Here is a 15982-nt window from a genome sequence, read left to right on the forward strand (position 1 = left end):
TTATACATCCATCCAGACATTCGCATTTATAATATTTGGAAGAATTTTGTAGTTAAGGTATTTACTAGTCACAGATATTATCATATGCTTGTGATAATTTTATTTTCTAGGAAAATTGTTTGACTTTTTTAACTGTAATTATAAATTTTTACTTTTAAAATAAATGTGCAAATCGTATTAAACACATGGTCTAAAATTGTTCAACCCTATTTTAAAGCCGATGGCTTAATGTAACGACTTAATTGGAAGGAAAGTTCCATTTAGCTTAGGATGAAAACTGACAGTGTTACAGGAATTGCTAGTTTGAAAGGAGCACGTGATCGTTGTTCGTGGTAATGAAGTTTCATTAGATTTTTACGAAATGATTTCGATTTCGAGAAAAGTTATTAGTTGGTTTTATACTTTGAGTATGGTGTGAAGACGCATGGTATAAGGGGCGAATTACGTATGACAAGGGGATTGCTATGACTTGGCCTTTCAAGAAGCAAGCGTATCACGGTAGGTAGGTCCACACAGGTGACTTTAAAGGTAAGAGTCCATTGGCCCATACCAGACGTGCGGCCCCAATAGATTACTTGTGGATAAATACCGTCTTTTAAAATCATAGAAGGCAAATTAATTAATTCGTTATGGAGCGTGCGTACGGTGCGTCCGGCGCGGGTCAATGGACGCGTAACTTAAAATGTAATTCGCTTTAATTTTATCGTTGTTATACTAAAGCAACACTACATTCCTCGTTCCGGTCGCATTTTTCATTCAACAATGTAAGCGGGCAAACAATTAATTCAATTATAGGTCAGTAAGTTATTTAAACAATTTTATCGTAATGCGGCAGTTGATGACGTAAGCTGACGTCATCGCCCGCTAATGTAATTAGTATGATAAAGTTTATTTGTATTTATTGAATAACAATAGAACTACGATGTTACTGAGGATATTTTCTGTACTAGCTTTTAATCGTGACTCCGTCCTCGTGGAATTAATAAAAAAATTAGTATGCAACCTATGTGTTCTTCCAGATTATGTTCTATATGTGCCAAATTTCAGCGAGATTCATGCAGCCGTTCTGAAGAAATCTTGTAACAAACATTTTGTACAGAACGCAGTGTAAAGAAATACATAGGCTATTAAATAAGTTTTATATTAATTCTGCGCGGACGGAGTCATGGGCGACAGCTAGTTAATAATATTTAACATAATATAGTTGTACGTTGTTTAAAGACAATCAAAGTTATGACAAGAAAGTAGAATCAAACTTAAAAATCAGATAACATTAGTAACCGTAGTATTCAAACCCTACTAGTAAACGAGGGCCCCTATCTTGACGCCACCTTGGTAAGTCGACCTTGGCATGCTATCGAAATAGGCAACATTGCTTCCGAACTCGTCGCAGCAAAAAATACTAGAAAAAGATAGGGATTGAGTAATTGTAACGAAATTTGGTTTTTACTATCGCATTAGGGTAGATAAAGATTTTGGTAGAGCTATATCTAGATTAATGCACGCTTTATTATCTTTTCTAGGCCAGTTTTTGGAAAATTACAGAACATCTTGACATCTATGAGGCTTGTATTCCCACTGAATAGTTTCATCATCTCCCTGACTTTATGCCACTTAAGTAATCGGCGCACCAGTTATCAGTCATCCAAATCAGTCTGTCATCCTCGTCGTCGCACCCTTCCTAATCAATGTCACCTTTCACGCAATCAATCCATTTCTTCCTATGCCTATCTCTACCTGTGTACCCCTCTACACTGAATTGTTTACTTTGCTAATATACCTGGACTGCTCAAGGAGTTTCCAAAGGTTTAATAGTCGTACACGGACAGTAAGATTTTGTCAGCTTGAAGTCGTGCGTGTAAAGCAGTCCTTATCGTAACATTTTCTCTGCTTGATATTTATAAAGTTTGGTCAGGTTGATTTTAACGCAACAAATGCGGCCATAAGTAATTGTTAATTGATGTTTATAGTGCGATCAACTTATCTCGCCCGGTGAGAAGATTTGATCGCGATAAGTTCGTCCAACGGGGCTAAACAAAGTGTATTCAATTCGAAGCGATACCAAAAACATATAGAACTGACAATAAGTTTCGATAACTCACCTGGTTGTCGCGCGTCAGTTTCTCATACATTTTTAAAATTCGTTATGGAATCGCTTCAAAGCGATAGCACTTTGTCTAGCCCCCACAGAAATTTGTAATACGTACTTGTAAATGTGAGTCAATTTTAGCTGTTTGGCCGCAACTAAAGGCCAACAAGGGTGTTGTTGGTTTTGACATTAAAGGAAAGATGCTAATGCGTTATTGAATTTTAGTTTCACCTTTGCCCACCGGGTCAGTAAAGTTCCTCGGACTATAATACGTCGGCTTCACAGATTAAACGCAAATGTCGAGCCAAGTAAGGCGATTGCTTTTGCCTTGTCATTTTGAGAATCTTATTAATGTACTTTTTTAATATCTGATGGAAAATGCGAAATTACCCATTCAATTTTTTTTGTTTCGTGATGGATGTTTTTAATACAGGATTTACTTTCTTTTAGCGTTATTGCGAAGTTTATCTTATTTTTTATTACTCTATGTATAAAAGTCTAACGTGCAACGGAACATAGATGAAATATAAATAATTTTTATAGCACATAAGAGTTTATAGAGTATTCTTTAAAGGCGGACCGTTTTTTGTGATCCGTCGTTTGATGGCCTCCCCTTCCGATTTGGGTTATGTTTTATCGTGTTTCTTTCCAGTTCACTTTGTACGGATACGGCTTTGGATACTATCCAATTTCTATCTCGTCTGTATATAGTTTATGAAATCTATCAACCTTGTTTTATCTGTTAATTTTTCAAATGAATTATTTTTAGAATAAAAATAGAGACAAAAGCGTTCCGTTGTATGTAATAATCTTAATTCTTAATAATATTATAAATGCGAATGTTTTGGATGGATAAATGGATGTTTGTTTGAAGGTATCTCCAGAACGGCCGAACGAACCGATGAAGTTCGACGTACATGTAGAATATAGTCTGGAAGAACACATAGGTTACTAATTATGATTTTTTATTAATCCCGCGCAGACGGAGTCGAGTGCGACGGCTAGTTGAACATAAAATTAAAGATGAAAAAATGTACGATCGCTTGCCAGACTATTAGGAAACCAAAATAAAAATCTCTTGTCAGACCTCTTTACGAACATTTTTTAAAATGAACAATTACTTTTTTTGTCTCTGAGGACACTTGCTTGAAAACCTATTCGGTCGACGTTGTAATTACTGTAAAAAAATTGCTATCTTTTCACCAACGTTGTGAAGCTCTTAAGGTTCTTGGCGCTCTGTACTTGGCAACATCTGCCAAGCTGCTTAATGGCGGTCTAAAGTAAAATTTACCGGCCTATTTTCATTAAAAAATAATTTCATTCATGTACTTAGTAAAGTATCAACTTTTGATGAACAAAATGACTACAATTAGACATGATATACTTTAGAGGTCACAACTGTCAAAAAATTGTCCCGGCTCGCCCAGTGAAATACCACGACCACACAGAAAACAGGCGTCAAGTGGAAGCTATTCCGCGTTTCGTCTGATGAGTGTGCGTCTCGGAGGCCTAATTTAGTCCTCTTTCCCTTCCCACCCTTTTTCTTATAAGCCAAGGATGGGAAGTGGTAGTGGACTTTCCGGATGAGAGGATTCATGGGAAGGGAAGATATTTTCTTTCTGTGCATCCTCTCCTCCGTCGTTTAAAGGTAGGCAACGTATATGCAATTGCGTATGTCAATGGGTAACGGTCACTTCGCTATTTCAGCGTTTTGAGGTGGCCGCTCGCTCGTTTGCCATCTTATGAAATAAAAAAAAAAAAACATATTTACCCATTGATTCTAAGGCCCGTGTTCGCAATGTCCAAATAAGTCCTGAATAAGATCTTTAGTACTTATTTGTTAAATAAAGTTGTTGGCGATTCTCAATCTCCAAATAAGCCGTGAAACGTATACTGTTTTGTCAAAAATTATTATTTTTGTTTGTGTATATGTTTTGTCGAGCGTCGGCGGCTCAGTGGTCAAGTACTTGACTTGCAATTTGCAGGTCCTGGGTTCGAATCCCGCCATGTACCAATGTGATTTCCGATTTACATTTGTACATTTTTCCGACGTTCTTACGGTGAAGGAAAACATCGTGATGCAACCTGAGAAGAAGTTCAAAAGATATGTGTGAAGTCAACCAACCCGCAATGGGCCAGTGGTTGACTATGGCCTAATCACCCTTAACTTAGGGTAGGCACCGAGCCCCTCGATGGGGACATATAGTGAGCAGATGATGATGATATGTATTGTTAGTTATTCAGCATTTTAGACCATAGTGAAATAGGTTTTTAGTGTAGAATAGCTTTGTAAGACTTGATGGAAATAAAGACAAAAAACAAAATATACGTCTTTACTATACCGTGGTACCTGACTCCGATGACGTCACAACGTGCAAAAGATTACTCACTGTTCAGAGTCTACTAACAATATGTTCTTGAACTTGTGAACCTAATGACGTATGCCTCATACATTCAATGCTTTATTCAGGATTGTTTATCTTTTTATAATATACGACTAGTTAGTTATATATATTTAAACAGTGTTCCTTTTTTAAATAAGGAACGCGATTTGATAAAGCTCAAGCTAAACAAGTTTGATAACGGTAAAAGTTCTGTAGAGACAATTATATTGAAATGTCAATAAAATAGTGTTTAACAAGTAACTTACTAGGACGTGTTACTTATTATATTTTGTAATCGGTAAATAATTACATAGTAAATTATACCTTATATTATAAATAGGAAAGTTTGGATGGATATTTGTTATTACGTATGTCCAAAATGGCTTACCGGACCTTGGTAAAATTATATAGAACATTGTCTGAAAACTCATATACTTATTTTTTTGTACATCTGCGCGGATGAAATCGCGCGAAAAACCTTGTACTATTGATACTATAAATGAGAAAGTTTGGATAGTTTTCTAAACATTTAGATGAACGGATCTGAATGAACTTTGGAATATAGATTTTGAAATGACACATACGGGCTTTAGCAACTTCTTTTTTTTTAACTCAACGGATGGAATCGCGTGTGACAACTAGTTTATATATTGTTACTTAATAACATTGAAAATGAAGCGTCAATAGGCAATGGTTAAAGGTACGGATTTCCGATCACGAGGTCGGGGTTCGAAACCCACCATTCCACTATTGTCGTAAACCATATCCTAACACAAGTAAAAGAAATATTAGTGAATTTACAAAAAATCTACTAATATTTAAAAAGAAAAAGAAATAGGTGACTCATGTATGTGATTACGTATCGATTAAAAGTAGCAATTCATTTTACTTTTTATAGTATAGAAATTGAGAGTAAAGTTTAATTGATACTGGTTCTTAGAAACGTTACAGTCGTCGACCGAATGAACGGTTGATTTTATAAACAACTAATTGCTTAATGATTGAAATTGATTATATTTAAAAGGTCTCTAACAGTTTGCTATTAACTAAACTGATTTATGGTAATGACTTGAAAATGTCTACCAGTCTCGTATTGCGTTTATTGTTTTTTTAATTGATTTGATTTGCGATACGTTTGACATTATCGATTGCTTCTCTGTGAGTTTACTTTAACGTAATACAAAATTATATCGTCATCTCTTTCGTTCGTGGGTCAAAAGAGTGTTACTGATAGTTTTTGTATGTGTTTTGTATGTTGGTACCAAAGGTAACCGGTTTTAACTGGATTTTATGATTGTTTTTAGATGATTTTATTTTTGTGTGAATATTCTTATTTATACGTTTAGATAGAATGGGGCTGATTTTGTATCGCAAATTAAATGGAGCTTTATACGATTGGAATAAGGTTTAATTTAACTGTGCACATTTTTCTTATCAAAAGCAGACATAAAATGATTACTTATCCAATAAGTATTTAAATATTTCGATAGTGAAACTTTGTACGATTATTAAATCCATACTAAGGGACGCGTTAGTGGCTCCTTAAACATTACTGAGAGCGACAGCATAGTACAGATGTACGAAATTAATTTCTAAATAGCAATGATGATAACATGATGTATTCGACCCCAGTTAAGATTAAACGCAATTTATTATTCAACGTAAATAAATTATTTGTAAATATGAATAAGTTAACATTTTAATTAATTTATTTTGCTTCTGTGTGATGCAGAAATACTCATTTCATGACGATTTATTTTAATGAGCTATTTTGACATATTTGTTTATTTGGTTTCAAAATAGTTAATTTTACTCTTCATGGTTAGTAAATTTTAATTAATAATCTTTTCAAACAAGAATATGTCTATTTTGAGAATCAATTAATTAGTTTATACGAAGCCTTAAAGATTGGCAACTCATCTGTAGTTTCTCTAATGTTGCGGATGTCCCCTGGTCTTATAAAAAATAGTTTTTGACATAGTAAAACCTCGTATACCTGCGAAATACATTAACCATTTCCTTAGTCGTTCAAAAATACTTTTTTAAATGTTGAGAGATATGTTCACATGATTTGTACGAGCCTTCAGTGAAAACCCACGAATAGTAGTTTTATTTATGCAATTTGTTTGAACATTTGGTACGTATAGTCTAGCATAGTACAGATATGATAGTAGGGAGATGTGTGTGTGACATATACGTCCCCGTGCCGACGTGTCCGACCGTGCTCGGATGTCGCCCGCGTCCGATGCAATTTGAATACGTAAATATACGCGCGACAGTGCGTTTGGCAACGTGTGTAGGGCCACTAGACCAGCGGGAGACTTATAAACCGATCTATTTTACTAATATAAATATCGAGATAGCTACAATCGAGTGTTCAAATATTAATAGGTTTACGGTGCCGAAACATGTGTCCAAATGTGTAGTAATATTTCTGTTTATTTTGAAGACTTACTGACTTTGATTTTGTATTTTTCATTAAGTGTCTATTTTTATTTTACATGGCATTTTGTACGGTAGTTTGATTGCGCCTGTCGGACTCCCACGTTTAATATTGCAAAAGTCCTTCAAGAAGCGAGCGTATCATTTTTTCAAAGGTCGGCAACGCATCTGCAATTCCTCTGATGTGGGTCCATGGGCGTCGATGAACTCCTCAGTGTTCCCGCTGCTTGTTAGACCACTTCCCTTATGTAAAAAAACTTTAGTCGCGTGATAATTTATTACAAATTGGATTTTATAATTTACCGTAGGCAAATTTCGTGTAGTCGCTGGTTTTGTAGCCACACCGTCAACAACAATACCCTTATTGATTTTCCCCCTTGGTAGTTTGGGCGTGTGATACAACATACACAGCCCCGCTGCTTGTTTGTGTTTTTTCTGTCTCGAATGATGGACGGATTGCTCCTTTTTTATTACCATTTTATCGATTTCTAGTACCGTAGCTTTTGGAATAGGTAAATTTGGTTAAGGAAAAGGGTTACCTAAATATTTATATTTGAAATCCAGAAATTATACAATTAGAGTATTTGCTTCATATGTATGTATAAATGGATGGATGTTTGTTAGAAGGTATCTCCAGAACGACTATATGGATCTCGCTGAAATTTGGCATAGATGTAGAACATAGACTGGAGGAACACACAGGCTACTTATTAAGTTTTTTTTTTTAATTTCGCGGGGACGGAGACGCGGGTGACAGCTAGTAACATTACTAATATATGTATATATGTATATTTAAAGAAATATGCTTGTAATATTTGATTATCCTAAAAAGCTTACGTAAGCACTCACGCTATCGTACCCTCACGTGGTCCTTCGCATGTTATAAGTCGCATCACGGACACACCGACCCTCATATTAGAGCTCTATTGACAGAAATAATATTCCACGGAGACTTTCAGAGTTTTACTAGAGGATCGAAAGCGCCAGGGCGCTACGGTTATGCACAGTGTAGCTTTACAACAGAGATATCGGCAATGGATTTTACTAGTCACGATATTTTTGTATAATTAACCCGGGGGGGTAACGTTTCTGTCGGTCTATTGTGATCTGAAGTGACAACGTAAAGTGGACTCTCTTAATTATTTCTTCGTGAGATCAAAAGGTGTTCCGTAGTCGACAGTTTAACTTCGACTTTTATACAGATGTATTTAGGACATTGCAGTTTGTAATAAAAGTAGTTAATTCGAAAATATAATTATGACAAATGCGATGTCTCTATTTTGAAATTGGCTTATTATTGTACAAGCTTAATATATAATGTCTCTTAATTAATTACACCTACCTTAAAGGCCGGCAACACATCTGCGGTTCGTCTGGTGTTGCGGATGTCCATGGGCGTCGGATCAAATAATATTAGGCGATTCGTAGCTCGTTTGCCCCCTTCTATAAAAAAAATAGGAATCCTATGGGGATCCGAAACTATTCGATTATACGTGAGTTAAGTCATTCCTAATTAATTTATTATAATATCTCACGAATGCTTAAATAATTTATGATGTCTCTGTTTATGAGTGTACTGTGAGAGGGTTATGAAAGTGTGTCCCCGCATTGCATTACTGAAGCGAGGGCGGGCGGAGGTAGCGGGGGCTGTCGGAGTGCCGTTTTGAATCATTAATGTCCGTCCGTTTATTTTCATTTTGGACCGATATTTATGTATCCGAGGCGATCGCTCATTAATGCCGTTCGTAGCTGACGGAGAGGCAACGTTTATTCATCGTTTTAATATTGCGAACGCTATTTGAATTTCATCGAGTGAATATAAAGCAAAAGCTTTGGTTTTGTTTGTGTACTCTGTTGTCGATTTATTTACTTTTGATGTCTGAATGAGTTTCAATGCCGGAATGATGGTTTTGTCCGCTATGTTTTTTTTTTGTTTTGGTGAAATTTTGTAATTGAGTACTTTATAAATTAATCCTAATTGTAATTGTTTGAGTTCATTCGATAGCGTAGAAAAGAATAATATGTGACGATACTTTTGGACAATGATATAAAATAAAATGTTTTTTTTTTTATCCGTACCATTATTTTTTAAAATTACCAGCCAGTATTCAATTTCCTTTTAAGATTTAATACTTATCAGCCAGTATTCGGCTTCCTTTTCGTAAAAAGGTTCATATTACTTAGATTTTTAAAATAAAATGTTATTTTATATCAACCCCTTTTCAAGCTACTCCAACTGAGTGAAGTACGGACTTGAGGGTTTATCTCTTTATACGAAAACTTGTGACGTAACGAGGGACAGACCGGACACGAATGTAAAGTGTTCTTAGACTGGTTTTTTTTTATTATTCGCTTGAAAAAACACACTGGTATAAATAAATCCTTCTTATAATTCATACTAATATTATAAATGCGTATGTTTGGATGGATGGATCGATGGATGTTACAAAGTATCTCGAGAAAGGCTCAACGGATCTCAATGAAATTTTCCATAGATTCAAATATAGGCTAGAAGACAACATAGGCTACTAAGTTACTACTACTACTATTAAGTTACTAATTAAGTTGTTTTTGCGAAATATATCCTACGACTATGAGAAAAAAAATGTTATGTTAAAACAAAAAACTAGGAATGCTTGATGCGTTTCGTATTAAGTAAGATTATCTTTATTGTCTTTATACATAGCTCGTTTAACAAGAACAGGTAAATGTACTTATCCCCCAAACGTTTTGTAAATATAAATAAATAGTTTGCTTGTAAAGGATTAAATGAAAAGGGTACGCTTTAAGTCTAATTGAGACGTACTCATCCATATTAATTATATTCCATTTATTGTGTTACCTGCAACCCCCTGAAAGGGTGGGTACTTGCATACATAGATGGTTATGACCTATCGGATTGTACGCACCGATGGACAAACCGATCGATATATCTACGCAGCGTGACGTGTCCGATTCTAATTGCCGGGCCTTTGACCCACAACTCACATAACACCCTGTATATGTATATACAACTTGTACAATAAAGAATAACACAAGGGATGTTGCTAATCTTAAAGTGAAATATGTATGGAGTTGGCGATAACTTTTGGTATATCACGTGTGTATATTCTATTTGTCCTATACGTTTTGACTCATTTTATCGATTCTACTAGCGATATCGATAATCGAATGTTACATTATCTAGCGTTTCTGGTCTGGTGAGGTTGCAATGCTACCCCGTTTAGTTCTATCAAATAGGGTAGGAAATTAACGTCCTCCACTGTACATAGTGTACAGGATGTTGTATTTTACTATGTAGGCATATAGAAGTGTATGTTTGGGCAAGTAGTATTCGATTTATGGCTCTGTATTTGTGTGCGAGTAGTTTGATTGATTTATACGAGCGGCCCGTTTTATGAACGATGAAAAGGGGCGATGTTAAAATTATATTGTCGGACATGTTGAATTTATGGCTCTTGTATAATTGTATGAATGGTAAATATACGGTGAGTGTACTTAAATATAAGTTCCTTTGGTTTTAGAGATAATGTAAAATTTATATTAGAGTAGCAGTTTGTTTTAAATAAAATATTAGCAGATTTTTTCTTAATTTACTAATATTTTTTGTACTATTCCAACTAAGCTCTAGGCTTGTACTAGGATATGGTTAACGACAATAATCGAATGGTGGGTTTCGAACTCTCGACCACATGATCGGAAATCCGTACCCTAAACCATATTGCTATTGGCGCTTCGCAACAGTTGTTGTCATTATTGAGTTTTTTTTACATGTCTGTTCACTTTCTTGGAAGAACGTTAGTTATTCTTATAAAACCAAGTCGTCTTTATGTTCATGCGTCACTCCATTGCGATTTGAACCCGCATCTTTTGACCTACCAACTTATCGCAATTTTGACCTGATTACATTGGTATGTTAGAATTGTAAACTAGATGAAGATCAGCGTATCTCTTTTGTTTCCTTGTATCCTATGTTTTCACAGCCGAAACAAATAGTCATCTCTCTTATTTTCATTGAAACAAAAGAGACAACATGTTTTTAACAGATTTATCGACAAAATTCTCTGTTACCAAATGTAGTTGCATTTGAACTTTTAACCCTTAGATCGTTCCAGTGATTGTATTACGAGAATAACGTGACCTGTGTCAAACTATCACTTTACATACGACCTAAGGAGTCACTGAATACATATTATTGTACTTATATTGCCTCAACATGCTAATAGATATAAGAGAGTAAAGCATTTGAGCACAACTCATGATTGGGGCTTAATATTTTTTTTTATATTATAAGGTGGCAAACGAGTGAGCGGTCACCTGAAATCACTGATATAGCAAAGTGACCGTTGCCCATAGACATATGCAATTGCATATGCGTTGCCTACCTTTAATCGACGGAGGAGAGGATGCACAGAAAGAAAAAACATTTTAGCTTTCCATGCATCATCTCATCCGGAAAGTCCACTTCCACTTCCCATCTTTTCCTTATAAGAAAAAGGGTAGGAAGGGAAAGAGGACTAAATTAGGCCTCCGGGACGCACACTCATCAGACAAAACGCGGAATTGCTTCCACTTGACGCGTGTCTTCTGTGTGGTCGTGGTATTTCACCGGGCGAGCCGGGACAATTCGTGCGAACATGTTAAAGCGGACTCTATCACTGTAACATTCATTGCATTCAGTGTTTTTTTACTATAAGGATAATTGTACTTTTTAGTAGCTCCCATTTCCATAGTGTACATTTTATTTGTGAAATCTCCGTTAAGATAAGTTAGTGATAGAATAATCGAGAACAATGTTAGACCCATTCCCAAGATGCAATAGAGGTTTGAGTATACTTTACACAACCTTAATACTTCTTATGGCGATTTCTGCGTTGAAACATGATATTTAATTATTGTCTGTGAGTTAGCAAGAGTTTAGTCTATTACGTACAGTGGGCTGTATGACTTATCAGCACCTTTTTTTTAATTGAAGAAAATAAAAAAGACACGAGTGTCATGAATTGGGATTACGCGCGTTTTTTGGCAGTCACTTGGGACTTACAATTGATTTTAATTACTGTTTCTTTGTTACAGTGTGGAGGTGATGGAGAAGGCTAAAGCGTACATAAAGAGCTCGTTGGGCGGCAAGGCGTCGCCGGCGCGCGAGACTGACGCCGCTGCGGATGCCGAGCCGCGCGTCTGCTTCGTGTGCGGCGGCGCCGGACTCGGTGACTGCTATGCTGTACGCGTGAAGCCCGACCCACAGGTAAATCGAAATAGCATCTACAATTAATATAGTGAATAATGGACACCCTGTATAATACTATTTGCTTCTTAACAAAGAAAAGACAGGACAATATTTAAGAATCGTGATAGAACTCAATATGTCTGATGCCACATGTGAGTGATAAAATGGGTTTATCTCTCTCTTGGGTAAGTTTTACGTCAGTCTGTTAAATCTCGTTTGACGATACTAATATAAAAAAAATCATATGAGGTAATTTTTACCGAAATAATTAAGAGTTAGCGTCAAAATCCGATGGTTTAAGATGAGTTACAGCTTTAGCGCTGGTTTATTGGTTTTAACCCTTAATTCGATGAAATTTTTTGTAGAAAAAAACTGTTTTTTTTTAAAGTAAAGTCATACTTATGTAATTTTCTCTAGACTAGCTCAGTTTTTTTTTAATTAGTTGTTCGCCACACTGGACACCATCGAATTGATGGTTAAAAAGTGTCCTTGATAGGTAGTAAAGCATGGTTACCGTGTTACAACAATGTAGATCAATCCAAACAAGCAGTGCAAATATCCGGCGTGCGATCGTAACCGGTCGCAACCGGCTTGCGATTGTATGCGTTAAACGATTGACTCCCGCAATGGCGCGTTGACTTGTTAACTAGGGTTGACACAATAAAAAAAATACATACTAGCTGTCGCCCGCGATTCCGTTCGCACGGCGTTAAATATAGCGATTATTAGACCTACTTAATATGTGTATAAAATTTCATAATACTCTGCCAAGCTGTTTCGGAGGACTATGGTAACAATATCTCACGAAAAAAACCCTGGAATGGATGCAATGAAAGGGGATCAGAAGCGTTTGGCAAATGATTCTAGTTGGACCAAAGAGTTAGTGAGGAAAATTTATATTATGCTATTTAATTTAAAGTACATAAAATAGTTTTCGGATCGTAATAAAAAAACATAATAATTTAGTTCTGGAGATACCTTCAAACAAACATCCAGCCATCTTAACATTCGCATTTATAATATTAGTTAGGTTGATTTCATCCATAACAGTAGTCTCATGGAAAACTTTTCGAAGTCTACCATGTTTTGTCATTGTTATGAGAGATATACATAAATAGCAATACGTTCTCACAGTGTCGTTGTCCCACACTATTACGTCCGTGAATTATTGATTATAGACACATATTGCATTGGCAAAAAGTATTGAATCATTGGCCATCATGCCAACATGATGGCCAAAACAACGTCAATAACCGTCAGAGTTAAACTTTATTATTTTCGGACATTTTATTCAGAATGTTTCCCAATTGTCTTTATATATAACTAGCTGTCGCCCGCGACTCCGTCCGCGCCGGATTAAAAATAGATTTTGGACTTCTTAATATGCTCACAAAATTTCATGAGAATCGATCAAGCCGTTTCGGAGGAGTATGGGAACGAAAATTATGACACGAGAATTTTATATAAGATATTGCCTTCGTATTTTTTCTTATAATAGAAATATTGATTATTTCATATTGTTTTCGGAAGTCCTTCATTGTTTGTTGGAAGTAAACGACCCTATCAATTATAACAAATGGGGGAAACGGACTTTGAAGTGGATGATTAATAAAGTTTAGCGTATGCGTTATTTGTTAATCAGACTAACACAATTAATTTAAAATAAGTTACAAAAGGTGTATATTTATGATCGAAAATTAAAAAATTAAGCGTCAATAGTCTTATAGTTAAGGGTGCGGGTTTCCGATCGCGTGGTCTGGGGTTCGAATCCCGCTATTCGACTGTTGTCGTAAATCATGTCCTAGCACAAGCATAGCTTAGTTGGAGTGATATAAGAAATATAAGTAAATTAACAAGAATCTGCTTATATAATACTTACATTAAACTAGCTCTCTCCCGCGACTCCGTCCTCGTAGATATTATAAAAAAACTTAATATATAGATAAGTTTTTAACATCTTCGCACGAATCGACCCGGCTCGCCCGGTGAAATACCACGACCATACAGAAGACAGGCGTGAAGTTATAAATAGTATAACTAACACGACTTTCTTTTATATATATAGATAAAAAAATAAACAATGTAAACCAAATTCAACTATTTTTTTGGACTCTGTTTCAACATCAATTACGAACACTTGTGCATGCTTATAGAACTGTAACAAACTTGTTACGACAAAACTTGTTGAAGTTTGTTAGTTATAAGTGAGCACATAACAAACTTTACGTGCGGGTTCTAACTTTAAGTTTGATCAAGTTGGCCACACGTGGAAGTTGGGCCCTAGATTTATTAAACTGATTGTTTATATGTTCTAATTATTGTGTCGCACAGCTTTACCCGTTGTCGTAGGTTAGTGCCAAATCTTACTTCATACTAATATTATAAATGTGAATGGCTCAGCGGATTTTATAGAACATAGTCTGGAAAAACACATAGGCTACTTATTAACCCTTAATTCGGTGGTGTCCAGTGTTACTAACAACTAATAAAAAAATCTACTGAACTATTTTAGAGAAAATTACGTAAGTATGACTACAAAAAAAAACAGTTTTTTTGCTACAAAAAATTTCGTCGAATTAAGAGTTAATTATATTTTCAATTCCGCGCGGACGGCGTCACAGGCAACAGCTAGTGCAACAATAAAATCTACAGCTTTTAAGATGAACCCTATTTCCTAATCTGCTCAAAAATTTAATCGATGTAAAGATCGCTAGTGCAATCGAGACTATAGCGATTATGCTGTATAGTATTATCATTTGTCTATATATGATTCTATTTATTGGTATAGTGATGTGACGTCATCATGTTTTTGTTCCCCCAGAGCTCGGAGCCGTACTTCCCGTTCCTAGGCGCGCATCCGCCTCCCGCTGGGTACCAGGCGGAGGGCGAGGAGGAGGGCACGGTGCGCTGCTGCTGTGTCTGTTACACCTTCCTTCGACAGCAGTGGGAGCAATATGACCGCGAGAATAAGCCTCATTCGCAACGTTTCTACTGGATGAAGCGTTTAGACGGGAAACCTTTCATTGGTGAGTACAAAGTTGATCACTATGGCAACGCATTTGCAAGTTCTTCTACTTCAGTCTACAGGCAGAGTTCATGTTTTTTGGCTGTACTAAGTAATCGCTTGTTCTTTTACCTTCTGGTATCAAATAGATATACGTTGTCTGCGTTTGTAATGTCAAAGGTTTATAGTTGAGGGAGTTTAGTAGACGCTAGCATTTTTGCGACTCTTTACTATTATAAAAAAAATCGGCGAAAAGAAATAACATTTATCGATCTAATATGGTACAATTCATATTTTAAGCGCATTTTGTAATACCTATTTCTATTGCAAGTCGAAAATACACGTTCCTTTTGCAAATAAAATTGACAATATATCCCCGGGGCTCGATAACATGCTGAAGTACGTCACTATTCCCTCCCTATGTCGTATCCCACGGGATTATCCGCCCAGCGTTTCGTAACGGACGGACGGGATTCGCACTTATCGATATATCGACACTATAAACTTTCCCATCCCTAAACTTTATTGGCATTATCAATGTTTTATTTCAAACTTTTCTACAATAGTGCTTGTCGTAAAATAGATTTGTTTGTGACTGTGTGATTGTGAAAAGTATTTTTTAATATTGACTCAATAGAACAAAGGAATTTACTAATATTAATTTTAATAGATATATATTTTATCGCTATTGATTAGTTTTTTTTTATTTTAATGTATCGTATCGATGAAAAAAATAGCAAGATTATTATTTTATCTATAAAACATATCGTCATCCCTGTCTGTGTTTTAAGCGGATATCTTGGTCTCAGAAACCGACAGTAAAATAGACAGTT

General features: G+C 35.8%; 1 protein-coding gene across 2 annotated transcripts in view; it reads left to right on the forward strand.

The window, feature by feature from the left end:
- The window catches only part of px (MAP7 domain-containing protein plexus), a 92404-nt gene that overhangs the window by 13898 nt on the left and 62524 nt on the right, over positions 1 to 15982 (forward strand). For both annotated transcript variants that reach the window (XM_013326290.1, XM_013326297.1), the window contains exons 2-3: positions 11992 to 12163; positions 14967 to 15171. In XM_013326290.1, the coding sequence (XP_013181744.1) occupies positions 12002 to 12163; positions 14967 to 15171 (367 nt within the window). In that variant the 5' untranslated portion in view covers positions 11992 to 12001. The remainder of the gene's footprint in view (positions 1 to 11991; positions 12164 to 14966; positions 15172 to 15982) is intronic.

Source organism: Papilio xuthus, unplaced genomic scaffold (assembly GCF_000836235.2).
Source record: "Papilio xuthus unplaced genomic scaffold, Pxut_1.1 DF829758.1, whole genome shotgun sequence".
Lineage (NCBI taxonomy): Eukaryota > Metazoa > Arthropoda > Insecta > Lepidoptera > Papilionidae > Papilio > Papilio xuthus.